The 27,530-nt window shown below is 33.2% G+C and overlaps 3 protein-coding genes and 2 long non-coding RNA genes across 6 annotated transcripts; 2 read left to right on the top strand and 3 right to left on the bottom strand.

Annotated features, from left to right (window-relative positions):
* Window positions 1-415: 415 nt before the first annotated feature.
* Window positions 416-2,436, bottom strand: LOC107471796 (uncharacterized). Its single transcript, XR_001588648.3, has 3 exons — window positions 2,327-2,436; window positions 1,601-1,815; window positions 416-1,504 (listed from the first exon to the last, which is right to left on the bottom strand). It is a non-coding gene; the product is annotated as an uncharacterized LOC107471796 (long non-coding RNA).
* Window positions 2,437-8,895: 6,459 nt separating this feature from the next.
* LOC127743095 (putative F-box protein At5g41500) lies at window positions 8,896-9,418 on the bottom strand. Its single transcript, XM_052255748.1, has 2 exons — window positions 9,068-9,418; window positions 8,896-8,988 (listed from the first exon to the last, which is right to left on the bottom strand). Exons 1-2 carry the CDS (start codon window positions 9,416-9,418, stop codon window positions 8,896-8,898), a joined length of 444 nt encoding a protein of 147 aa, XP_052111708.1.
* Window positions 9,419-10,512: 1,094 nt separating this feature from the next.
* On the top strand, window positions 10,513-17,960 carry LOC127742654 (uncharacterized). 2 transcript variants are annotated; one of them, XR_008004007.1, is made up of 6 exons: window positions 10,513-10,941; window positions 11,208-11,328; window positions 13,248-13,619; window positions 13,721-13,831; window positions 13,923-13,996; window positions 15,957-17,960. It is a non-coding gene; the product is annotated as an uncharacterized LOC127742654 (long non-coding RNA). The 2 variants fall into 2 exon arrangements; XR_008004008.1 differs by having other exon boundaries at window positions 13,706-13,831.
* A 3,423-nt stretch (window positions 17,961-21,383) lies between these two features.
* Window positions 21,384-22,540, bottom strand: LOC107471669 (F-box/kelch-repeat protein At3g23880-like). Its single transcript, XM_016091161.3, has one exon. The coding sequence runs from the start codon at window positions 22,536-22,538 to the stop codon at window positions 21,384-21,386; it is 1,155 nt and encodes a 384-aa protein (XP_015946647.2). The 5' UTR covers window positions 22,539-22,540.
* Window positions 22,541-23,725: 1,185 nt separating this feature from the next.
* LOC107471667 (putative clathrin assembly protein At1g25240) lies at window positions 23,726-27,445 on the top strand. The gene is made up of 3 exons (XM_016091159.2): window positions 23,726-23,876; window positions 24,790-24,996; window positions 26,244-27,445. The coding sequence occupies exons 1-3, from the start codon at window positions 23,726-23,728 to the stop codon at window positions 27,443-27,445; spliced, it is 1,560 nt and encodes a 519-aa protein (XP_015946645.2).
* The last annotated feature ends 85 nt before the right edge of the window (window positions 27,446-27,530 follow it).

Below are 27,530 nucleotides of genomic sequence, written 5' to 3'. Positions count from 1 at the left end.
ACCAATACCATAAGAACTTTTTTCTTTTTTGACTCTATTAGTCATATCAGCTTACACTTTTTTCCCCCTTAAAATTTTCATATTCCTTTCATCAATTTGAGAGTCATTAGTTCTTTTTTATTGTCCTCTTTTTAGTAGTAATATTGATTTTCTTCCTAATCTAGCCTTTTTGCACTCATTTTTAGTAGAATTCATTTTTTTCTTGTAATAATAACTGCATAAAAAAAGATAAACTAATAAGCTCTAATATCAAATACTAAAGAAAAACATAATACTTTATAATACCAAACAGATATAAATAGTCATTATTGATTAAAGAAGATCAAATAGAATTTATTATCAATTTTAAAGGAGTGAAAACTTACAATGTCTCTTCACTTTTAAGTTACTTAGTTTAAAATTTGAAGATCCACCCTCCAGAACAACTTTTTATTTTGAAGTAAGTTTGAGACATGACCATATTCAAGTGCCATTATATTTCTAAGTTAATAGCATGTGCAAGAAAATAGAAAAGTCTATCATATATATCTTTATAGCAGGTAAAATCCACTAATGGTCCATAGAATTCATAAATAAACAGAGATATATGTTCTCATAAATGCATATTAAAATGCTTAAAAAACATAGACACAGTTACAACAGGCTTTTTCATACCGAAGATACAAATCTATAATAAAAAATCAAAGTCAATAATAAAATCAGGAGGAGCAAAGTGAAAAAGTATGCCTTGTGAGATCATTTCAATATGAACATATTATGCACGGACAAATCAAGTTCAATGTGTAGTACATGGATATGATTAGTAATATAAGTTGTAATTAATCGAAAAAGTAAGTAAAAAGTCTTAATGAAGAGTGGTCTAAGACTTTAATATAGCAAAAAAAATTGTCATCAATTATCAAATCCTATCCATCAGCGAGGCATTAAATAATAAGCTAAACCTGACTATAGACCACAATCGATGAAAATGAAGACGACAATTTCCATACACAGATCAATAAATCTGTATGCAAGATGAAGGGAGAGTAATGCTATTGAAATTATATAGCTCGGAAGCAAAATAAAAATAACAGAAAAAAGTATATGAGAAGAATGAGGATAGTTGAGCATTACTTATGGGAAAAATCAGAAATTTGAATAGCAAGTTAAAAATCATGTTTAAATTTTAAAAAACTGAGGAAAAAGGCCACAACAACTTTCATTAATGGACCAATGAGCTAAGTTCTATAGCTAGGATAGCAATGGTAAAAGGGAAGAATTTGGACAATGTAGGAAAAAGAATTAGCCAAGCGACATTTAGATACAAACAATAATTATAAAAATGAAGCAGATTTAGATTAAAAAGAATAACAAAAAAATCAGCATACACAATCAAACAAAATCACATACTTAACAAACAAATTCAGTCAACATGCCATTGTCGATAGATTTTTTAGATATATAAGTCATATAAAAGCACTTACCAAGACCACCGCAGAAAGGATTTTCGAGAATTGCTTGAGGACTGAATAAATTAAAAAACTAAAATTAACCTATAAGCCTGCAACTATGCAATAACATATAGCAAAAGTAATGGAAATATTAGTTTGAGAATTCTTACTGTAGGAATACTTTATTATCTCCACCTGTTGTCTGTCCGGTGTTAGATCTATCATAGGGATCTCAGAGGATGTTCAACAGGCCTAGCTATTGTATGAAAAATTAAAAAATTCTATTGCTCATGAATAACACTACCGCATAAATCAAATGCCAAATGATGATAGTGAATCACATTTAACTGATTTACTCCTTACATCAATTCTTGTCCTTCCAATCCTGTTTTATATAACATAGAGGTTTAGACTTTGCAAGAAAAACATAATAATTCATAATGTGAAGCAATTCATCAAACATGTAATGTGCAAAGAAGTAATGCTAAAGAAAATAGAGTGGTTATATCCAATGAATAAGAAATAAGTTTAGGCTTAGGCTTAGCAATTCATCAAACATGTAATGTGCAAGGAAAAGAAAGTAAAGCAAATCACTAATCACTGCAATAAGTTAAATAGTTGACCCAATAAGCTCCAATATCAAACACTAAAGAAAAACATAATAATTCATAATGTAAAGCAATTCAACAAACATTTAATGTGCAAGGAAGTAATGCTAAAGTAAATAGAAGGAATTTATAATACAAAAGAATTCATCAAACATATAATATGTAAAAAAGAAAGTAAAGCAAGTCATAAATCTCTAACTTGCATAGAAGCACACAATTATGAACAAATCCACTGTCTAATCATATTAGGATCAAACTAAAAGTACAATAGAACATATAATTACTTACACAAAACTAAAGGAACACAGTGCAAAGGGTGAAGCGACTCCATTGGTGGCAAAGTAGGAAATTTCTGTGACGATGGAAGTGAGTTTGCGTGACTACGTGAGGTTGAACGCAGTAAAGAAGCGGGAGATGAAAAGGGGGTAAAATTCGAAGGAGGATTATATTCCGAAGCTTCTAATTTGCAATTGGAAAAAAAAACGGAAACATTTCTGATTTAAGTGTAATTAGGAGATACCACATGTCAATTTTTTGTCTTAAAAATAGAGTAAGATAATAGATTTTATCATCTTTTCTTCGTATTAACTGTTTCACAGCAACAAATTTTATAATATACATAGTTATCATCCTATTAGACATATATGTAACAATCTAAGAAAGCAATCTTATTTTAGTTGCTATTCTATTAGAGCATGTATCTAAAGATCTAAAAAATCATATGCTGCATCACAAATTTATTCCGAATAAAAAAAGAACTAAAAGCAATATTCTAACGCTTAAGGTTTTTTATTCTAACACTATTGGAAATGGAGATACACAGGATCAAAACCACCTTCACATAGTCACATAAATAGAGCATCTACATCATAGATAGGGCATACTTAAGGTACTTTTGGCAGGGTAATAGAATGTCATAATTTAATTCCATACTTATATTATTTATTCCTATTAGTACAATCCCATCTCATGACTACTATAAATAAGATTTCAGCTTGCTATCAAACTTGTTCGCCATACAAAACATATGTCATGAAAAGATAAAGTAACCAATAACTAAATAAAGAAAGTAAAAATTTCGTTACTTTTACAATGGGATAGTCAAAAAAATCATATTCTAAATTCTTACTAATGAAAAAATCAACGTAACTTCATTTGTCTTTAAATTTCATCCAATAATTAGCAAAAATTAATAACTTATACAACAAGTAATCATGATAAGGATGTTAGAATTTTATACACTTGTATATATAAAGTTTGCGGCCAAAATAAAAGTGATCAGTCTAAAAATTTGGATCCAACAACAAGAAGTAGCCAAAGTATGGAAACACCCAAAATAATCACAATGACATGAACTCTGCTGCGCCTACATGAAATATAAGGATTTAAAATAACAGAACAAAAAGTTGCAGAAGCAAAACTTTGAATAGGAGCCGAATTTTAACAAAGCTGAACCAAGCTCTCAACATAATCAAATAATGCATCCAAGTAACAATTGTTGGCCAAGATATTACCGCGTTTAACACTATTATCTCTTCGGTCATAAAAAACTTCCTCAAAACGATGCCTGCCCATAAACATGAAGATATTTCCATTCTCAAATATAAACTCCGGTAACCATAGCGTTTCAACACCGAGATAGTGAAAACTAATCTTTAGCAATTGAGTCCAAGAATTTTCATCTCCAAACTCCTTCATTTACCATGCAATAAAATGAGTGTTTTTGTAATCGTGAAGAAGATACAGGCTATTTCCCCAAACTCCCAGAGTTGGCTCTTCACGGGGCATTTCATCGATACCCTTTGGAAGCAGAATCTGTTTATGTGTATCCGATTTCAGGTCAAAAGAAACAAGCATTAACATATCAAGTGTAAAAGCAGCCCAATCATAATCATCTTCATGCGGGTTACGGAGACCTAGCCAATTAAGAGTGCCACCGATGAAGTGGCCATTATCATCGGCAGAAAATGGAAAAGCAGGAAAACTGTTGACCCTCTTCCAAGAACTGCCACGGAAGCTATAAACTTGCGCAGTTACTGTTCCAGAAGAATCCCGACTGGCAGTCACTACCTTGTAACTGTCACTTGACTCATCATACCCAAACCCAAAAGCATTATCCTCATTGACACCTAAGCAAGGCGAAGGCGAGTTCCCTGAAATAAACCCTATGAGAGGGTTCCATAAACGAAACAAGATATCGCAATTATCGTTGTTGGGGTGGAAAAGAATATGGGCCACACAAACCAACCCGTTGCATGAACCCAAAACCCAGTCTTGTAAGTGTAGAGAGCGGCGATTCTCTTGAGCATCAAGAGTGGATGATGGATTTTGGATGAAAGATTCAACGCTACTCAACACTAAGCCCTGTTTTCTTTCTTTGTTGGGGGGAGGTGGTGTTCGCGTAATCAGGAGGATGGCATTTTTGGGTGATCGGTGAAGGTGAAGTTTGACGAAGTGAGGATCGGAGATGATGGAGTTCCATGACTTGCACACAAGCTTCAGGCGCGTGACAGGCTTTGCAGGAATCCAAGAGAGGATCTCCATCACAAATTCACACAAGAGGACCGCCGCTGTTGGGTGTTGAGGCGCCATGTGCATGCCCTCGAAATAAAACGAAGAACGTAAATGTAATTGTATTATAAGGTGGTTGAAATTTGAATTCTTTAAATTTTAAATTTTATTTTAGAGAATAAGTTGTGATTTTTTATTATTTATTTTATAGATGAAATTAAAAAAATATAAAAAAATTATTTAAAGATGTGTGATCACATTTTAAAATTTAAAGAATTTTAATTCAAATTCAAATTGATTGTTTCTCGCAACTAGGTTTTAAAATTGATCAAGGAATAAAGAGATGACATGTGTCCTGTTATTGTTGTGGTTAGTGGAGATTATTAGCGTCGATTCTGAAAACGGAAAATTTCTGATCGCACACATTTTTTGGATTTTATTAATACTAGTTTTTTATATCTAATATTAGAATATAAATTTTTTAAAATTATGATCTATTTTATTCTGATAGTATAAATTATGTATGGTATAAAAAATTTATAAAATTAAATTATTTTCACAAAAAAAATAGTAGGTTGACAGAAGTCTTTGGCTAATCATCAAGATATCTGTAGATAAAAAAATCAAATAATAAGATTTTTAGTTATTATTTTTATATGAAAAGTCTAATTTTTTATTAATAATTAATTTTAATATTCGTTATCTAAAATTTAAAATAATTTAATGTGTATATTTACATTTAATTAGGTGTTAACTATTAAGTCTGTTTCACAAATAGGAATAATTAATTTTTATACTTACTATTTAAAAATAATATTTGTTCTCCCTGTGTATATAAAAATATAATTAGATATTAGCATAAAAATTTTATATTGATAGTTATAAAATTAATTCAAAATTATTTTTTTTAAAATAATTTGAATCTTGATTCTAACTTTTAATTATAATATTAGTATTCTCTCCAAATTATATGTAACAAATATTTAAAAGAAGAGAAATGAAAATATAGATTAAAAAGATAAGCAGTAAAAATTTAAAACTAAATAAAAACTATGTATATAATAATAATAATAATAATATTTTTTATTTAAATTATATTATTTTGTTAATTTTATTTTTTATAGAAAAGAAAGATAAAAAAAAAATAGAGAATAAGAGAAGAGAAAGAAAGATAAAGATAAAGAATTAGAGTGAGATCGAGAATTTGTTAATTTATTTTCTTAATTTTAAGTTTTGTAAATTGATGGAAAGGGATGTTTTTTAGACATTTCATAAAAAAGGAAGCGTCATTTTCTCTTAAAACTACAAAGTACAGACACTTTTAATTTGGTTTCTGACTAAATTCTACTTCAAAGGTAAGAATTCAGCTCTCTCTCTTCCTCTCTTCTTTGATTAGTGAGGTCCAAAATTAGAGAGAGAGACCGTAATAACATTTGCTGATAAAATCAATAAACCATATTTTGGTTCTCATGGCTCTCAATTTTATGCTATTCATTTGTTCTAACTTGTTACTAATTACTTAAGAATAATCATTATTAACTGATTAAAGTATAATTATAAATCCATCAAATACTAAAAAACTTGTTTGTGAGAAATTTGTGTGCTATTAATCCTTACTCACTACTTCTCTTGTAATCATCGTTAACTGTAGGGTCTTATTTAAGATGTTTTCAGGGTCACTAAGACTGTGCTTGAATCGGTTACCTCAAAAACAAGAAATACTGATAACTTGAATACTCTGCAATGCAAATCTTTTCTATCTTCCATTTGACATCTCTTGATAGTGAAGATTGCTGGTCTTTACTTGCTAATTCCAGTGAAAGGTCCAACCTAAAAGGAATTGGAAGAGAAATTGTGAAAAAATGTGATGGTTTGCCTTTAGCTGCAGTTGCATTGGGGAGTCTTCTTCGCACCAAATTGTCGAAAAATGATTAGAATAAGGTACTTAGAAGTAACATTTGGGATCTGCCAAATTTGAATGTGCAAACTGCTCTGCTACTAAGCTATCATTTCCTTCCAGCTACTTTGAAACGTTGCTTTGCTTATTGTTCAATTTTTCCAAAAAACTCAGTCTTAGAAAAAGAGATGCTAGTCGGCTATGGATCGCAGAAAGTTTAGTACATGTGACAAAAAGTAAGAAAATCCTGGAAGAAGTTGGTGACGAATTCAATTTGTAGGGGAAGCTCTGCATTTCAAAGCTACAAAAAATGGTTGACCTCTGTGATGCTTCACAAGCCAATATGAAGAAGAAAGAAAAAATTGAAGATCTATCATTAGAATGGGATAGCTGCACTGCTCAAGAGTCCCAACATCTTGTATTGGAGCACCTGCAGCCTTCAACAAACTTAAAGAAACTAACCATCAAATTCTATGGTGGAACCTGGTTTCCCAACTGGTTAGGTAATTCCTCATTTGCAAACATGCTGTATTTTTACATTAATCCATATTGTTCTCTACTTGAGTCACAATTTTCTGTTGAAGTAGATAACAGAAACATTATCAATGCATCAAATCTATTCAGTGAATTAATGCTCGGTCTTAATTCTCTTGAACAATTACATATCGAAGCCATTCCTTCTCGGACCGCCATCCCTAGAGATGGTCTGCCGGAAACGTTAAAGAGTTCTGTTCCTCAAAAATTGTGAGAACTTTGAATTCTCAAAAATTGTTGTTTATATTTCCTTTGACAACTAAGTCCGTAATTTAGTAACTTGCATATACGCACTTATTTTTCGATTCACTTCTTCCACAATGAAAGTTTTGCAAGCTATTAATAAATAAATATTGATCCAAATTTAGTTCATCTAACTTTTTCAGTGGCAAAAAATTCTCATTAGTCAATATTTCATCATCTTTTCTTCGTATTAACTATCTCACAGCAACAAAATTCAGAATACACATAGTTATCATTCTATTAGACATGTATGTAACAATCTAAGAAAGCAATCTTATTTTAGTTGCTATCTTATTAGACATGTATCTAAAGATCCAAGAAATCATATGCTGCAAGACAAAGTTACTCCGAAGAAAATAAGAACTAAAAACAATACTGACACGTAAGTTTTTTGGTTCCAACACTATTGGAAATGGAGATACATAGGATCAAAACCACCTTCACATAGTCACATAATTTCCACAGAAAAAACTAATGAATGTATATACATCATAAATAGATAGGGCATACTTAGGGTACTTTTGGCAGGGTAATAGGATGTCATAATTTATTTTCATCCTCATATTATTCATTCCTATTAGTACAATCCCATGACTATAAAGAAGATTCCATCTTGCCATCAAGCTTGTTCATCATACAAAACATATGTCATGAAAAGATAAAGTAACCAATAACTAAATAAAGAAAGTGAAAATTTCATTCCTTTTACAATGGGATGGTCGCGAAAATCATCTTCTAGATTCTTACTAATGAAAAAATCAACTTGTCTATAAATTTCATCCAGCAGTTAGCAAAAATTAATAAACTTATGCAAAAAGGAGTCATGATAAGGACGTTAGAATTTTATGCACCTGTGTATATAAAGTTTGCAGCCAAAATAGAAGTGATCCGTCTATAAATTTGGATCCAACAACAAGGAGTAGACAAAGTAAGAAAACACCCAAAATAATCACAATGACCTGAACTTTGCTGGGCCTACATGAAATATAAGGATTTAAAATAACAGAACAAAAAGTTGCAGGAGCAAAACTTCGAATAGGAACCGAATTTTAACAAGGCTGAACCAAGCTCTCAACATAATCAAATGCAATGAAGTAACTATTGTTGGCCAAGTTATTAATGCGTTTAACACTATTATCTCTTCGGTCATAAAAAACTTCCTCAAAACAATGCCTGCCTCTCAACATGAAGATATTTCCATTCTCAAATATAAATTCTGGAAATAGCGTTTCAACACCGAGATGGTGAAAACTAATCTTTAGCAATTGAGTCCAAGAATTTTCATCTCCAAACTCCTTCATTTGCCATGCAATAAAATGAGTGTTCTTGTAATCATGAAGAAGATACAGCCTATTTCCCCAAACTCCCAGAGTTGGATCTTTACTGGAGATCTCATCGATACCCTTTGGAAGCAGAATCTGTTTATGTGTATCGGATTTCAGGTCAAAAGAAACAATCATTAACATATCAAGTGTAACATCAGCCCAATCATAATCATCTCCACGCGGGTTACGGAGACCTAGCCAATTAAGAGTGCCTCCGATGAAGTGGCCGTTATTATCTTCTGCATAAAACAGAAAAGCAGGGAGACTGTTGATCGTCTTCCAAGAACCATCACGGAAGCTATAAACATGCGCAGTTACTGTTCCAGAAGAATCCGGAATGACAGTCACTACCTTGTAACTGTCACTTGACTCATCATACCCAAACCCAATAACATTATGCGCATTGACACATAAGCAAGGCGAGTTCCCTGAAATAAAACCTGTGAGAGGGTTCCATAAACGAAACCAGATATCGCAAATATCGTCGTTGGAGTGGAAAAGAATATCGGCCACACAAACCAACCCGTTGCATGAACCCGAAACCCAGTCTTCTACATGTAGAGAGTGGCGATTCTCTTGAGCATCAAGAGAGGATGATGGATTTTGGATGAAAGATTCAACGCTACTCAACACTAAGCTCTGTTTTTCTTCTCCGCCGAGGGTGAGCGCTTGTGCTCGCGTAAAGAGGAGGATGGCATTTTTGGGTGAACGGTGAAGGTGAAGTTTGACGAAGTGAGGGTGGGAGATGATGGAGTTCCATGACTTGCACACAAGCTTGAGGCGCGTGACAGGCTTTGCAGGAACCCAAGAGAGGATCTCCATCACCACTTCACACAAGAGGAGCGCTGCTGTTGGGTGTTGAGCCGCCATGTCCATGCCCTCGAAATACAACGAAGAACGTCAATGTAATTCTATTATAAGTTGGCTGGAATTTGTATCCTTAAAAATTTGAATTTTATTTTAGTTACTTATCATTCGCTTTTGTAGGTGAAATTAAAAAAAATATAAAAAAAAATTATAAAAAAATGAGAGATTAAGATTACGTTTTAAAATTTGAAAATTTTAATTTTAAATTAATTGTATCTCTTAAGATTGACTAGAGAATGAAGAGACGACATGTGTCCTGTTATTGTTATTGTTAGTGGAGATTATTAAAGTCGTTTCTGAAAATGAAAAATTTGTGATGGCACGTATATTTTTAAAATTTTATTATTAATATGTAGAGGTATAAAAGTAATTTTATTTTCTAAGTTCTATAAGACAGAGGTAATTTTAGGGTTTGTCCAATTGCAGAACAACTCTTTTTTCCGGTGAATAGCTGTGGCATGATTTGTTGATTTTGTGGTGCCAGAATTTTGAAATTTTGTATAAGTTTTATGTATGTTTTGTAATCCCAACTTTGAAAATGTTGCACAGCAGCCATGGCTGTAACTTGCACAAACTGGGAGCAAGAGATTTTTTTATTTTTATTTTTATTTTTATTGTTTGGATCGGTGGAAAATACCAATAAGACAAGCCACACCAAAACACACTACAATATTTTTGGTCTAAGATAACTCTTATTCGAAGTAACATTTAACAAAAGTTACTTTAGATAGACAAAGACAATATTTTTGAGGTGTTATCTTTGAATAAGGCTAAGATAACTAAATTTTTGGCCACCCACAAAAATTGTTGTTTTTGATATCTAAAACAACACTCAATAAATATTACAATATAAAATATTTAAGACAATATTTTTAAATAAAAATATAATATTTTATAAAAATTATAAAAAAAATTAAATAAAATAACATTTATAAAAAGTTGCCTAAAATTATTCACAGTTACAAATTTTAGATACTATTATAATTATTTACGTTACAAATTTTAGAGAAAACTTTTCATATTCCCACCAATTATTTTCCAATCAAATAACTTAAAAAAAAAGGAAAGAAAATACACGATGCTCTTCATCAGTTCATCACTTCATTCGTTCATCACTTAGCTTCCTCGTTTCATCAGAGATACTGTAACCCTAACATTATCACGCAGACGGCCACACCACCGATCGCGGCTCTCCTCCTCATCGACCGCAACTCTCAATCGCTTTCACTCCAAGCGGCGACGGCGCGGTTCTCCCTTTCACGGTCATCGGAACGTTGCTCTCATCCACGGGTTCCTGCGCGGTGCTCTCCTCCACGGGTGTCGGCGCGGTGCTCTCCTCCACGGGCATCGGCGCGGTGCTGTCCTCCACGCACGCTGCTCCACGGCTCCCCCTCTTCCTATCTCGGCTCCAAGTACAGGGTCATGTTCGAGAAACCCCTCTCCTTCTCCCGTTTCCACTTCTTCCCCTGTCTCGCCTTCTCCTCTTCGCAAGGGCTGTAACCCCCCTCCTCCTCCTCTGCTTATTGGTAAGAAAGCTTCTTAATTTTACTATGGAATGAATATTCTGAATGTATTGATTGTGAATGAAGAATTGGGACTGTTCTGAAATTTAGTATGTAAATTGAATTTCTGAATGCATGTCTTTTTGGGGCTTCTCAATAATTCTGAATTTAGGGGTTTGCTTTCAATTTTTCTGAAGTTTTCATGTGGATCAACATCTTCCTGGTGCTTTTTCAGTTCCATCTTTTTGACCCTGGTTAAACAAATTCCCACTATTATATTTTTATTGCAGCTTCTATTCTTAAAGCTGTGTTAAGGTACGGAAAAAAGCAGTTTGCGGTTGATGAGACCAGGCGTGATACTTAGAATTGTCCAGTGCCTTCATGCAATGAACCACCAGTATTGACCACTTGGTATGAACTTTTCTTATTGCTTTTTCTCTTTTTCTTATCTTCGTGAACTTAGATAAAACAAAATTGGAAGCATATATCAAGTATAGAGTTATCTTTTGCTTCTTACTTAGATTTTTTTCAACATCAGGTTGGTAAGAAACATTCTAAATTTTACTATGGAATGAAATTTCTGAATGCATTGATTGTGAGGAATGAATATTCTGAATGCATTGATTGAGAATGAAGAATTGGGACTGTTCTGAATTTTAGTATGTAAATCGAATTTTTGAATGCATGTCTTTTTGGGGCTTCTCAATAATGTGATTGTAACTCAACTTGCAGGTGGGAAGCATTCTTTTTAATTTTGTCAAAATTTTTATTTTCATTACACTTCTTTATTTATTTTCTTAATTTTAAGTTTTGTAAATTGAGAGAAAGAGATGTTTTTTAGACATTTCATAAAAAAAAAGTGTTTTTTTTTTAAATACAAAGTACATACACTATTAATTTGTTGAAATAAATATTTTTGTCTTTTTAATAAATAGTCAGAACTAGTGTGTTCTCTGCGGGCTATTTTTATAAATCTATTTTATCGTTTAATTTTTTAATGGTTTAATTACTCTATTAGCCCTTATAGTTTCGTGAAATTTTTAATTAGGTTTTTATATTTTTTTATCTTTTAATTGAGTCATTGCACCAAATTTTTTTTTTTAATTAAGTCTCTACATTTTTTTTCTTTTATTTGAGTCTCTGTACCAATTTTTTTTAGTTGGGTTCCTATACAATTAAGCTGATAACTATCAAGAGGGACCTAATTAAAAAAAATTAGTGCAAGAACCTAATTAAAAAAAAAGTATAAGAACCTAATTAAAAATTTCGCAAAACTATAAAGATAATAGAGCAATTAAACCTTTTTTAATATATGAATAAAGAATTTTATACATGAACAATAAAACTTTTACACGTTATATGAAATGAGAGATTAATCTCTTTTTATTATATTGATATACAAAAATGCTATCTATACAATAAAATTAATTATTAATATATTTATATACAAGTATATAAAAAAGTGAAATAAGTGAATAAATTTGTTGTTATATAAGAGTAAAATTAACTATTAAAACTGTTCCTCCTATATATCAATAGATTATATTCATCCAATATTTAGATTATCTCTTTTTATTTGTAAAACTATTCCAACATAATATTTAGTACATATTTAATTCATTTGTTTCTACTTCTTTAGACAGAATTCTTTTTATGATAAATAGTAATATAGAATATAGAAAATATTCAAATAGCAAATTTTAAAAAAATATATTACTTGAAAAAAATACTTTAATATCATGACACCTAGTGAGTTCTTCTTCATTTATGATGTATGTGTATAACCCAATCAATTCACTCATCATTATTATAACAATTATGTATTATTGTTTAATAAATAGAACTTTTTTATTATGTAAACTTCAATGGAAAGAATATATATTATTTAAGATTTTAAATTTTATTTATTATTCGTATTATTTCTTTAAGTAAAACTTTAATAATTTAACTAAATTATTATTTGATGTCTTTGTTTTATTAATAAAAAAGTATATGGAATTAAAATCTAATACGTTTGTCTATTAATTGTTTTAATCATTTTAAATTCTAAAAATTTATTATTCGTGCAAACGTTTTTCAAACAATCAAAATGTCAAAATTTTTAATTATTATAGTAAAAAATTATTCTAATTTTTTTATAAGTGACGGGCCCAAGTCCCAAAGGAAAAGAAAATTACTGTATTACAATTCTACTGAATTTCATCTTGCTTGCATCAGCAAGAAGATGATGGAACAGACATGAAGGTGGCTGTTCCCAAAATTTAATTCCCGATTTATGTTCCTGTCCGAGTTTAGCAAGAGCATCACCACGGCAATTCGTTTTTCTGTAGATGTGTCTAACTTCAACATCTTCCATCTTCACCAACAACTCCTTGATAGAAAGAATGAGAGAGGAGTTATCATGGATCTCCGGTGACATTTTCTGAGTCAGCGTTATAGCACACTTTGAGTTTGATTCCACCACCAGCTTCCTAATCCCCAGCTCAGATGCTAGTTTAACCCCAACATACATGCCCCAAATCCCAGCCATGGTAATGGTACAAACTCCAATGTTCATCGAGAAGCCGGCAATAGTGCGACCCATCCAATCCCTAATGAGACCTTCACAAGCGCTTTTACTGCCAGGTTGGTTAACCGACCCATCCACATTCAATTTGGTCCAATTCCAATTTGGCGCCTCCCAACCAATAAGCTCCTCTCTGGTAAGGCTTAGTAAACTATTGTTCTTTTCCATAATTTTCATTGCGCCATTATAATTCTCTGCCAATCTTTTTATCATTTGGAGAAGCTGATTGTTTGGCAGAGTCTCGTTCCCGAAGATGAGGTCATTCCTGCACTTCCAGGTTATGTTGCAAGCTGTGACAAAAGTTATGGGCCACGGGGTCCCACAGTGCTTTCGAGAGACTAAGGAAAGGTTAGTACTGACCCAATCTTAAAAAGATTGAGAGAAAAAAATGTCCTACTCGTCTCTGTTTACTATGCTAATCCATGCCCTACGGATGTAGGGACAATCACGTAAGACATGGAGCAAAGTCTCCTCCTCTCCGCAGCATCTTGGACAGTCGCCATCTTCCGTGAGGTTTATGAGCTTTCTCTTAAATTTAAAACACTATAAATCATCAAATTTACTTTCACATATAAAATATTCAATTGATTTTTCTTTAAAAAACTCATTTGCCTATAAATTAGTAATAAAATATATGATTGACTTTCTCTATTAATAACTAAAGTATTTTACATAACATACTGAAAATACAAGCAGAAAAATATATAATGATCAAAACCAAATTCTCATGACCTTGAAGACCTTTACATTTAAAATGACACCAAAATAGAGAATCTATTCATTCAATAAAATCATGACTTTCATATTTAACATGATTTATCAGCATCTCAACAGAAGTTACATGACTTGTTGCTTAACTTAAATAAATTGAAAATAAAGTTATGAAAATAATCTATGGCTTTTGGTCTGTAAATACATGGTTCATGGAAACAAAAAGTCAAGAGAATTATCCTCAACCTCCTACTTGTATAGGTTCAATAACAAATACAAAACCATAACCTGTCTTTGGTGTGACCTACAAATTCATATTTATCAATCGACCTAAGCATAATATACATCTAAACTTCTAAGTTACCATTTCCTAGTTCATATCTTTAGGGCTAAAATTTCTTTAATTGGAATTATTCAACTTTAAAATAGTACAATGAAATAATAAAACTCAAAACATTTTAAAAGTAATAACAACAAAGAGCACAGAACTTCTCCAAAAAACTAAAATATAAAATAAATACATATTTCTATGAAGTAAGATAAGCAAAAAGTATTTATGTAAGACCCTACATTAACAGTATGAAAAACATAGGAGATTACCCTATATGCTAAGAGACTGCTTGCTTTTCTTTCATTAAAAAATTGCAATTGCAAAGGTAGTTTTGGCATTAAAAAGCTTTTATTTTTTAAATGATTGCTTTTGAAAAGCACAATATTTATGTTTGATAAATTAAATTAAAAATATTTTTTAATAAATATAAGTATAAAAGATATAAATTTAATTTTTAAATTTAAAAATTAGTTAATATATAAAATATATTAGATTTTTAAATTTTAAAAAATACAAACTAAATTTAAAAAATTTCACTTTAGTTATTTTTAAATAATAATAATAATACAGATTAGTTTATTAATTTTTTTTGTTAAAGTTGACGTCATCTTTGACTTTGATTTTGAGTTTGGAGTTACTTCTCATCAAAGAAGAAGCAGATGTATCTGGATACAAAGGAAATGAAGTATCTTAGTTGAGAGAAGCAATTGCTTCTAATCATATCATTTGGTTTTTGACTAAATTCTACTTCTAAAGTAAGAATTCAGCTCTCTCTCTTTTAATCACTGAGGTCCAAAATTAGAAGGAGACGGTAATAACATCTACTGATAAAATCAATAAACTACATTTTAGTCCTCTCATGGCTCTCTATTTTATCCTATTTATTTGTTCTAACTCGTTATTAATTATTTAAGAATTATCATCATTAACTGATTAAAATATAATTGTAAATCTATTAAATACTAAGAAATTTATTTGTGAGAAATCTGTGTATGTTTCTTTTCGAGATCATTTTGACTATTTGTTTTGAAATAAAAACTCAACCCAACAAGATGGAATAGCTAGAAAGTACGAAGTTACTAAGTAATAAAACAGAAAATTAAACTGTAGTCATCTTTGGTATGCCATCAACAACTAGAAGGATCAAAATCAACCCACTCTTTATTGCTCCTAATTGACTTGTTGATAACCTCCGCAATACCTGCTTCTTGATTCCTGAATATCCTGTCATTCCTTTCCAGCCAAGTATTCCAGATGATAGCACAAAAACCAATCAACCACCTATTGTATTTATCCTTCCTAGCAAAAGCCCCGTCCAACTCTCGAAGTATTGCTTAATTGTTCCTGGAACAGTCCATAGTTTCTTATAGCCATTTTGATTATTAATCCTTACTTACAAACTACTTCTCTTGTAATCATCATTAACTGTAGGGTCATATTTAAACCAAAGAAAAAATGGCTGCTGCTATGGTGGGAGGGGCATTACTCTCTACTTATGTTCAGGTGTTGTTGGATAAGATTATTTCAATGAGTTCTTGAACTTCTTTAATGTTTCACTTCTTGGAAAGATGAAGATGAAGTTAAAAGACAAGTTTGATTTAAAAGCATGGGCATGTGTTTCAAAGGATTTTGATGGTTTTCAGGGTCACTAAGACTCTGCTTGAATCGGTTACCTCAAAAACAACAAATACTGATAACTTGAATACTCTGCTATGCAAACTTTTCTTATCTTCCATTTGACATCTCTTGATACTGAAGATTGCTGGTCTTTACTTGCTGAACACGCATTTGGAGCAAATAATTCCAGTGAAAGGTCCAACCTAGAAGGAATTGGAAGAGAAATTGTGAAAAAAATGTGATGGTTTTCCTTCCCTTACCATTAAATGGATGGTCATTTGACTATTACCTATCAAACAAGGTAATATATGACTTGTTGCCCAAGTTAAAACAGTTGCGGGTATTATTCTTGTCACACTACAAGAATATCTCTGAGTTACCAGACTCCATTGGAGCTTTAAAACATTTGCGGCATTTAGATCTTTCTGGCACTAACATTAAAAGGTTGCCTTCTGTGGTTTGCAAGCTCTACAATCTAAGTTTCCACTGAATTACCTGAGGAGATAGGAATGATGGTGAATCTTCGCCACCTCGACATTAGTGGAACTCAATTGCAGGAGATACCGGCACAAATAGCAGACTAGAAAATCTCCAAACTTTATCTGGGTTTGTTGTTAGCAGACAGCAAAATGGATTGAAGGTGGGAGAATTGCAAAAATTTCCCAATTTGCAGGGGAAGCTCTGCATTTCAAAGCTACAAAACATTGTTGACACCTGTGATGCTTCACAAGCCAATATGAAGAAGAAAGAACAAATTGAAGATCTATCATTAGAATGGGATAGCTGCACTGCTGAAGAGTTCTGTTCCTAAAAAATTGTGAGAACTTTGAATTCCCAAATCATGAATCCCTACATAGTTACATGGCACTTGAATCTTTGACAATATGGAATAGTTGTTGCTCACTGATATCATTTCCCTTAGGCTCTCTCCCTGTGCTCAAGTGGATCTACTTTATAGAATGTAAGAATTTGAAATCATTTTCAATTTCAGAAGAAGAAGATGCACCCCAGTGTCTAACATTTCTTCATCTTGGATTGCCAACTCCTAAGCTCAGACGTTTTTGGGTGTCATATTGCAACAAGCTTAATTCACTACTAGAACCGATTAATGCTCTTGTTGGCCTTCAAGAATTGACAGTTCTTAACCTCCCAAGTATGCAGTTTTTTGCAAATTAAGGTCATCCTATCAGTTTACGAACACTTCGAATCAGCTCAAATGCAGATATCATTAAATGTAGCCTTGAACATCTTACTTGCCTTTCAGAGTTAGAAATTGAAGGTGGTTATCTGGTTAACATGCTAATGAAGATGGAAGTGCCACTATTACCCTCTACTCTTATCTCCCTACACATCTATCATCTTGATGGTATAAGACATTTGGATGGGAAAATCTGACTTCTCTTGAAGGATAGCTTTCATCTCTTTCGGTATTGACTATAGGGAGTTGTCCATTGTTAGAAGCGAGTTGTCGGAGTAATGGGGAGAAAGAGTGGCCTAAAGTTGCTCACATTCCTTGCATTATTATGGATAAGAAGGTCATCATTTGAGTGTCTAGATGAGCCATTGAAATATTATGAATCTGTAGAGTCATATCCTTATAACACCAATGACTCTTGAATTTTACTTGTTTCATAGGTTGTAGCAAACTATTTGTGAACCATGCTTGTGGAGTTGTGGGAAACTTGCTGTAACTTGAAGCAGAGGATAATATTCTCCATCAGATTTTGGTGTGCACGTAGCATTTTTGTTTTGGAAATATGCAAACATTTTCCCACTTGATGTGGTAGTATGTTAATTAAGTTATAAATACATGACTTAATCGACTGATCTTTATTATTAGCATCAAAGCAAATAAAAATAGAATCTTCTTATATATTTGATGGAATAATTTTCTTTCATTTTTCGTTATTTTAATTCACTTTCCTTCATTGCGTAGGTTTTAGCAGAAAATGCTTGATTGCCACTATTTGAAAAAAAAAATTATTAACTTGTTAACTTAATTGGCAGTGTTACTTGATAAAGAGAAGCTCACAGAATATGGTGCAACCTCATGCAGCCAAGTTCAGCTCATGCATGCATGGTTGGCATGACTAAATTAAGTAGATGACAGTTGTAGAGTTAGTTATTGTTACTTGCCACTTAGGATCAGTTAGTTAGAGGCTAAGTTAGTTGTAGTTTGCTGCTATATAAGCCACGTGTATCAGCTACTTTCGTTTGAGATCTTTCACTTTAGATTGAGTTTATTTCTCAATTCTCTCCAACTTAGTGTGTGCTCTTTCTGCTTCACTCACCAATCTTCAAAGCATATTATCAATATGTCATTGTTTTTATATAATAATTAAAAATTTTATTTTGTGAAATTTTAATTTCTTTATATTTTAAACTCTTTAAACTATCCCTTTCCAATCAAACTCGTTTAGTTAGACTTTTTAATTTGCATGGATGAAGAATCTAGGCCAACACTTAGATAAACAGATTGGGTGTTAATATTGCAATTCACATCAAAAACAGATTCAGTGTCAATATCCTAATTCACAACTAACTTCATTATATTATAATTTGTAAATACTAGCTCACTTTTTCATGACATTATCTTGAATAAATTCAAAATAAATTCACCCAACAACATATTTAGAACCAAAATTAGCACGATGAATGAACAGGAACAACAGTTAGTCAAACTAAGGGAACACCAAAAGTATTTACGGCACCCTGATCTTCTGTATCCTTAAATGAAATGCAAGGGTTTAAAACCACTTGCATGATTTCAGAAGAATTCATAGAAGTCAACCGTTGACAAGCAACTTAATTGCAAGCCAGAACCAAGGATTGACCATAATCTTTTGCACACACGACACTGGATATCTCGTCATACAGAAACATCATTACTAAGTTTGAAAATATTGCTCTTGATCTTCAATATAACAAGATATTGTCATAAAATGTCTAGTTTACCATAAGATATGATAGCACCAGTGGAAATTATGAAAACAAGTAAATATTTTCAAGGAATTAATAACATTGGCAAAGGAATTACCACACATATATATCGAGTTAAACTCCAAAATGGTCCCTGAGATTGGCGTTTTGCACTAAAATTGTCTCTGATTCCAATTGCACCAATTACGTTCCTAAGATTGAAAAAAATGCACCATATTAGTCCCGGACCCATTTTCCATTAACGACACGTGATGACATGGCATGATGATGTAGACTGTAGGTGACACATGTCACTTTATGATTTGGCCACGTGTAATGGTATGATGATGTGGTGACTAGTGACACGTGGCATGCTGACGTGGATGGTTGTGCCACGTGTCACAATGTTATTTGGCCACGTGTCGTAACAGTTTTCGTCCGCGTGTCATCCATTATGCCATCGTTGTATATGCACTAAATTAGTCCCTCACTTTGCATTAAGTGACTCATTTTAGTCCCTGAAATTGAATGTCGTGCACCAAACTAGTCCCTTCACCAATTTTTTCTATTTTTTTTAAATTTAAAATTTTAATATCTTGGATACACTAATTTCAATTCTATTTTTTTCATATATCGTTTAAATACAAGTGCTTTTATAAAAATTTTTAAGATTTTAGTTTTAATTATATAATTTTTTTAATAATTTAATATTGGTAAATTTTATAATATATAAGTATGTTATTATAAAAAAATAATTATATAATTGATTAGACACTTTTTTTCATAAAACAACATGTGTTTTTAACAAGAAATTAATAATTAAAATAAACTTTTTTTTCTTATGAAATACACGTTTTCATTATGTATAAATGAGCTAGATTGAAGGCACGTCAAGCACCCTCACTATCACCATTGACCTCTGCAGTCTAGACGAAAGAGGTCGAAGATGGTAATGAGGGAAGCGTGAAATGCCTTCACGTCAACTCCAAGACAGCGGCTATTAGAGGTATCTGCAAGAAAAAAATATTTTATAAAAATATTGAAAGAGGTCGGAGATGGTAGTGAAGATGCTTGAAAAGCTTTCACGTCAACTCCAAGTCAACGATTAGGGTATTCGTAAGAGAAAAAATATTTTATAAAAATACTTTTATTTGAAGAACATGTGAAAAAATAAAATTGAAATTAATGCATTTAAAAATATTGAGAATTTTGAATTTATAGAAAAAATGAGAAAAAATTGGTGAATGGACTAGTTTGGTGCACGGCATTCAATTTTAGGGACTAAAATGAGTCACTTAATGCAAAGTGAGAGACTAATTTAGTGCATATACAACGATAGCATAATGGATAACACGTGGGCGAATAGACACGTGACACAACTGGACACGTGGCCAAATGACATTGTGACACGTAGCACAACCATCCACATCAGCATGCCACGTGTCACTGGTCACCACATCATCATACCATTACACGTGGCCAAATCATGAACACGTGTCACTAACGGTCCATGTGGGTCAGGGACTAATATGATGCATTTTTTTCAATCTCAGGAACATAATTAGTGCAATTGGAATCTCAAGAATGATTTTAGTGCAAAACGCGGGACCATTTTGCGTTTAACTCCATATATCTCACCTAATAACTGCTCCTAGTTCTATAAACTTTTGGTTCTTAATCTTCACTGCTTACATTCCTATGCTTGCAGTAACATGCTACACATGTTGTATCATCGAAAGTTCTCAACATTACGGTTGCAACATGTTAGGATCTAATCACTATAACTACTACTAGTAGGAATTACGTACCATTCTTGTACCCAAGCCATATGATTCAAGCTCCATTGCACTCTTCTGGTTTATCTTTGTAATCATTGGTGTCATATTTTTCAGACCCTACAGATAGAAATTGTTGTCTATATTTTCATTGACAACTAAGTTCCTAATTTAGTAACTTACATATACGCACTTATTTTTCCATTCACTTCTTCCACAATGAAAGTTTTGCAAGCTATTAATAAATAAATATTGATCCAAATTTAGTACATCTAACTTTTTCAATGGTAAAAAATTCTCATTAGTCAATATTTCATCATCTTCTTTTCGTATTAACTATCTCACAGCAACAAAATTCAGAATACACATAGTTACCATCCTATTAGACATGTATGTAACAATGTGAGAAAGCAATCTTATTTTAGTTGCTATCCTATTAGACATGTATCTAAAGATCTAAGAAATCATATGCTGCATGATAAATTTACTCCGAATAAAAAAAAAAAAAACTAAAAACAATACTCCGACAAGTAATAGGTACCGAATTTTAACAAGGCTGAACCAAGCTCTCAACATAATCAAATGCATCGAAGTAACGATTGTGGGCCAAGATATTAACGCGTGTAACACTATTATCTCTTCGGTCATAAAAAACTTTCTCAAAAGGAAGCCTGCCTCTCAACAAGAAGATATTTCCATTATCAAATATAAACTCCGGTAATAATAGCCTTTCAACACCGAGATGGTGAAAACTAATCTTTAGCAATTGAGTCCAAGAATTTTCATCTCCAAACTCCTTCATTTGCCATGCAATGAAATGAGTGTTCTTGTAATCATGAAGAAGATACAGCCTATTTCCCCAAACCCCCAGAGTTGGCTCTTGACGGGGGATCTCATGGATACCCTTTGGAAGCAGAATCTGTTTACTTGTCTCCGATTTCAGGTCAAAAGAAACAATCATTAACATATCAAGTGTAACAGCAGCCCAATCATAATCATCTCCATGCGGGTTACGGAGAAATAGCCAATTAAGAGTGCCACCGATGAAGTGGCCATTAATATCTCCAGCAAAAAACAGAAAAGCAGGGAGACTGTTGATCGTCTTCCAAGAACTGCCACCGAAGCTATAAACTTGCGCAGTTACTGTTCCAGAAGAATCCCGAATGAGAGTCACTACCTTGTAACTGTCACTTGACTCATCATACCCAAACCCAAAAGAATTATGCACATTGGCACGTAAGCACGGCGAGTTCTCTGAAACAAACCCTGTGAGAGGGTTCAATAAACGCAACCAGATATCGCAAATATCGTTGTTGTGGTGGCAAAGAATATGGGCCACACAAACCAACCCGTTGCATGAACCCGAAACCCAGTCTTCTAAATGTAGAGAGTGGCGATTCTCTTGAGCATCAAGAGAGGATGATGGATTTCGGATGAAAAATTCAACGCTACTCAACACTAAGCCCTGTTTTTCTTCTTCGCCGAGGGTGAGCCTTTTTGTTCGCGTAAAGAAGAGGATGGAATTTTTGGGTGATCGGTGAAGGTGAAGTTTGACGAAGTGAGGGTGGGAGATGATGGAGTTCCATGATTTGCACACAAGCTTGAGGCGCGTGAGAGGCTTTGCAGGAACCCAAGAGAGGATCTCCATCACCACTTCACACAAGAGGAGCGCCGCTGTTGGGTGTTGAGCCGCCATGTGCATGCCCTCAAGTCAAAATGCAATTGCAAAGGTAGTTTTGGCATTATAAAGCTTTTATTTTTTAAAAAGGGTACTTGTTAAATTATATTAAAAATAATTTTTAATAAATATAAGTAATAAAAATTACGTTTGGTAAAATAATTTTAAAATTTAAAAATACTATAAAAGATATAAATTTAATTGTTAATTTTAAAAATTAGTTAATATATAAAATATATTAGATTTTTAAATTTTAAAAAATCAAACTAATTTTAGAAAGATTCACTGTAGTTATTTTTAAATAATAATAATAATACAGATTAGTTTATTGATTTTTTTGTTAAGGTTGATGTTATCTTTGACTTTGACTTTGAGTTTTGAGTTACTTCTCATCAAAAAAGAAGCAGCTCGATCTGAATATGAAGGAAATGAAGTATCTTAATTACTTCTAATTATATGATTTGGTTTCTGACTAAATTATATTTCTAAGGTAAGAATTCAGCTCTCCTTCTTTCTCTTTCTCTTTCTCTTTTTAATTATTGAGGTCCAAAATTAGGAGGAGAGAGTATAATAACATCTTCCGATAAAATAATAAATCGCATTTTGGTTCTCTCATGGCTCTCTATTTTATCATATTCATTTGTTCTAATTTGTTATTAATTACTTAAAAATTATCATCATTAACTGATTAAAGTATAATTGTAAATCCATCAAATACTAAAAAACTTGTTTGTAAGAAATTTGTGTATGTTTCTTTTCAAGATCATTTTGACTATTTTTTCTGAAATAAAAACTCAACTCAACAAGGTGTGGAGTAGCTAAAAAGTACGAAAGTACTAAGTAATAAAATAGAAAATTAAACTGCAGTCATCTCTGGCATGCCATCAACAATTAGAAGGATCAAAATCAGCCCACTCTTTGTTGCTCCTAATCGACTTGTTGATAACTTCCGCAATACCTGCTTCTTGATTCCTGAATATCCTGTCATTCCTTTCCAGCCAAGTATTCCAGATGATAGCACAAAAACCAATCAACCACCTATTGCATTCATCCTTCCTAGCAAAAGCCCCGTCCAACTCTCGAAGTATTGCTTAATTGTTCCTGGAACAGTCCATAGTTTCTTATAGCCATTTTGATTATTAATCCTTACTTACAAACTACTTCTCTTGTAATCATCATTAACTGAGGGTCATATTTAAACCAAAGAAAAAATGGCTGCTGCTATGGTGGGAGGGGCATTACTCTCTACTTATGTTCAGGTGTTGTTGGATAAGATCATTTCCAATGAGTTCTTGGACTTCTTTAGGAGAAGGAAGCTTAATGTTACACTTCTTGGAAAGATGCAGATGAATTTAAAGACAAGTTTGATTTAAAAGCATGGGCATGTGTTTCAAAGGATTTTCATGGTTTTCAGGATCACTATGACTGCGCTTGAATCGGTTACCTCAAAAACAACAAATACTGATAACTTGAATACTCTGCTATGCAAACCTTTCCTATCTTCCATTTGACATCTCTTGATAGTGAAGATTGCTGAAACACGCATTTGGAGCAAATAATTCCAGTGAAATGTCCAACCTAGACGGAATTGGAAGAGAAATTGTGAAAAAATGTGATGGTTTGCCTTTAGCTGCAGTTGCATTGGGGAGTCTTCTTCGCACCAAAGTGTCGAAAAATGATTGGAATAAGGTACTTAGAAGTAACATTTGGGATCTGCCAAATTTGAATGTGCAACCTGCTCTGCTACTAAGGTACTTAGAGCTTGCTGTTGTCTGATTGTAAGTTTCTCACTGAATTACCTGAAGAGATAGGAATGTTGGTGAATCTTCGCCACCTCGACATTAGTGGGACTCAATTTCAGGACTAGAAAATCTCCAAACTTTATCTGGGTTTGTTGTTAGCAGACAGCAAAATGGATTGAACGTGGGAGAATTGCAAAAATTTCCCAATTTGCAGGGGAAGCTCTGAATTTCAAAGCTACAAAACATTGTTGACCCCTGTGATGCTTCACAAGCCAATATGAAGAAGAAAGAACAAATTGAAGATCTATCATTAGAATGGGATAGCTGCACTGCTCAAGAGTTCTGTTCCTCAAAAAAAGTGAGAACTTTGAATTCCCAAATCATGAATCCCTGCGTAGTTACACGGCACTTGAATCTTTGACAATATGGAATAGTTGTTGCTCACTGACATCAATTCCCTTAGGCTCTCTCCCTGTGCTCAAGTGGCTCTACTTTTATAGAATGTAAGAATTTGAAATCATTTTCAATTTCAGAAGAAGAAGATGCACCTCAGTGTCTGACATTTCTTCAAGGTTTCTACATTCTAGAATGTCCTGAATTTGAATCGTTTCCTCATCTTGGATTGCCAACTCCTAAGCTCAGACGTTTTTGGGTGTCATATTGCAACATGCTTAATTCACTACTAGAACCAGTTAATGCTCTTGTTGGCCTTCAAGAATTGACAGTTCTTAACCTCCCAAGTATGCAGTTTTTTGCAAATTAAGGTCTTCCTATCAGTTTACGAACACTTCGAATCGGCTCAAATGCAGATATCATTAAATGGAGCCTTGAACATCTTACTTGCCTTTCAGAGTTAGAAATTGAAGGTGGTTATCTGGTTAACATGCTAATGAAGATGGAAGTGCCACTATTATGAATGTGTAGAGTCATATCCTTATAACACCAATGACTCTTGAATTTTACTTGTTTCATAGGTTGTAGCAAACTATTTGTGAACCATGCTTGTGGAGTTGTGGAAAACTTGCTGTAACTTGAAGCAGAGGATAATATTCTCCATCGAATTTCGGTGTGCACATAGCATCTTTGTTTGAAGAGAAGCTCACAGCATATGGTGCAACCTCATGCAGCCAAGTTCAGCTCATGCCTTCATGGTTGGCGTGACTAAATTAAGTAGATGATAGTTGTAGAGTTAGTTATTGTTACTTGGTTAGAGGCTAAGTTAGTTGTAGTTTGCTGCTATATAAGCCACGTGTATCAGCTACTTTCATTTGAGATCTTTCACTTTAGATTGAGTTTATTCATCAATTCCATTTAATTTCTTCTCTCAGTTCCATTTAATAAAAAAAATATTATTATTATACAAAAATAGTGATACGTTTCAAAAGAGTAATATAAGTAATTAATTCTAAAAATAGTGACAATTGAGTTCATAAGTATGCAGTTAACACACGTGATTTAAGGAGTGATTTTGGCTAAAACCCGCTAAAGCGTGTTGAAATGTATGTGTAGTAAAAATTAGATTGCAAGAAAAATTCTAGATTTAGTTTTATTAATAGGTAGAGATCTGTAATAAGGACAAAATCGGAAACTAAATTTGCACACAAAATTTTCTAGAATTGGCTTGGGAATTAAGTCAAAGACATTGTTGTAACTGTAACAGCTAAACAACCCTTGACTAATTCCAACGCATACATTCCAAAAATGCCCCGCCAAGACAAAACAGTTCAACATTACAACACATCACAGGCTGTGCAGCTTGAGCAGCACCACCACAAGAACCCAAGCTTTCTGTTCAGCCAAGTTTGAATCCAATCTCCAATTCCATTTTACACATTAATTCATACACAAACCCAATCAGGGGAATCTCACAACACAACAATCATTCCCCTCCTTCCTTTGTTCTTTTCTTTTTCCTCTCGAATATTCTCGCACAGTCTTAACTGTTCCACTTTATTGTGTTGAGCTTTTTCTGTCTCTTTTTGTTCAGTTACAAAGAATATTATAAAGATGAGGATATGGAAGAGGGCGGCCGGAGCTCTCAAGGACAATTACAGCATTTTGGTGGCGAAATTCTCGCCGCACGGCCACCCAGATCTGGAGAGAGTGGTGATAAAGGCGACGAGCCATAACGAGCAATGTATGGATTACAAGAGCATACAGAGGGTGTTCCAATGGCTGCGAAGCTCGCCATTGTACCTGAAACCTCTTCTCTACACATTGTCAACGAGGATGGAAAAGACTCATAGCTGGGTTGTCGCCATTAAAGGACTAATGCTCATCCATGGCGTGTTCTGTTTCGACCTTCCAACCGTTCAAATGCTAAGAAGGCTTCCATTTGATATGACACACTTTAGCGACGGTCACTTAAACCCCGAAAAAGCGTGGGGATACAACGCTTTCATCCGTGCCTATTACAGTTACTTGGATCTCAAGTCATCGTATGTTTGCGCTCAGGCGGCGAGGAAGCGGAAGCCGGGGAAGAAAACGGAGGAGACTCTGGCGGAGGAGTTACAGAATTTAGAGAAACTTCAAGGTTTGATCGACGCGATCCTTCATGTGAAGCCGCGAAATCCTTCCATGCACGTTGTGCTTGTTCTTGAAGCCATGGATTGCGTCATCGACGAGGTTCTTGAAGTCTATGATAGCTACTGCAAGGGAATGGAGAGAGTGATTCTAAAAATTTTTGATATGGGAGGAACGGTTGAAGCCGGAACCGCGCTTCGGATAATCGAGAAAGGCGAAATGCAAGGCGATAAACTCGCCTTGTATTTCGAATTCTGCAGGGAAATTGGGGTTCTTAATGTTTCTGATTCTCCCAAGATCTTGAGGGTGGCTGAGAAAGATGTAAAAGAATTGAAAGGAATAATTGATGGTGTGAATGAGAAGAAGAAGAAGGATAAGAACATGGATGAAGAAGATGAAGATGATGATGTTGTTAAGAAGATGAATGAAGAGATGGCAATTGTTGTTAGAGAGAATGATTTCTTGATGAAGAAGACAGTGATTACTGATCAGTGGGAAGTGTTTGATGATGACGTGGCATTTGATCAAATGAGCAGTGCTGTTGTTGTTGCTGCTGCTGCTACTAATAATTATAATCCATTTTTGGAACTGGATTCTTCTTATAATAGCATTGTGCCTTATAATCCTCATCAACATCATGTTCTTCCAGATCTAATAAGTTTTTAATAAAATTACTTAATTGCTGGTTTTGTAATTATTAACTTCATCATCTATTGTGAAATCATGGTGGTTCTTTTTTTTTTTTCAGTGT

Source organism: Arachis duranensis, chromosome 10 (genome assembly GCF_000817695.3).
Source record: "Arachis duranensis cultivar V14167 chromosome 10, aradu.V14167.gnm2.J7QH, whole genome shotgun sequence".
Lineage (NCBI taxonomy): Eukaryota > Viridiplantae > Streptophyta > Magnoliopsida > Fabales > Fabaceae > Arachis > Arachis duranensis.
The sequence above is the reverse complement of the archived record's forward strand: the minus strand, read 5'-3'. Positions and strand labels throughout refer to the sequence as shown.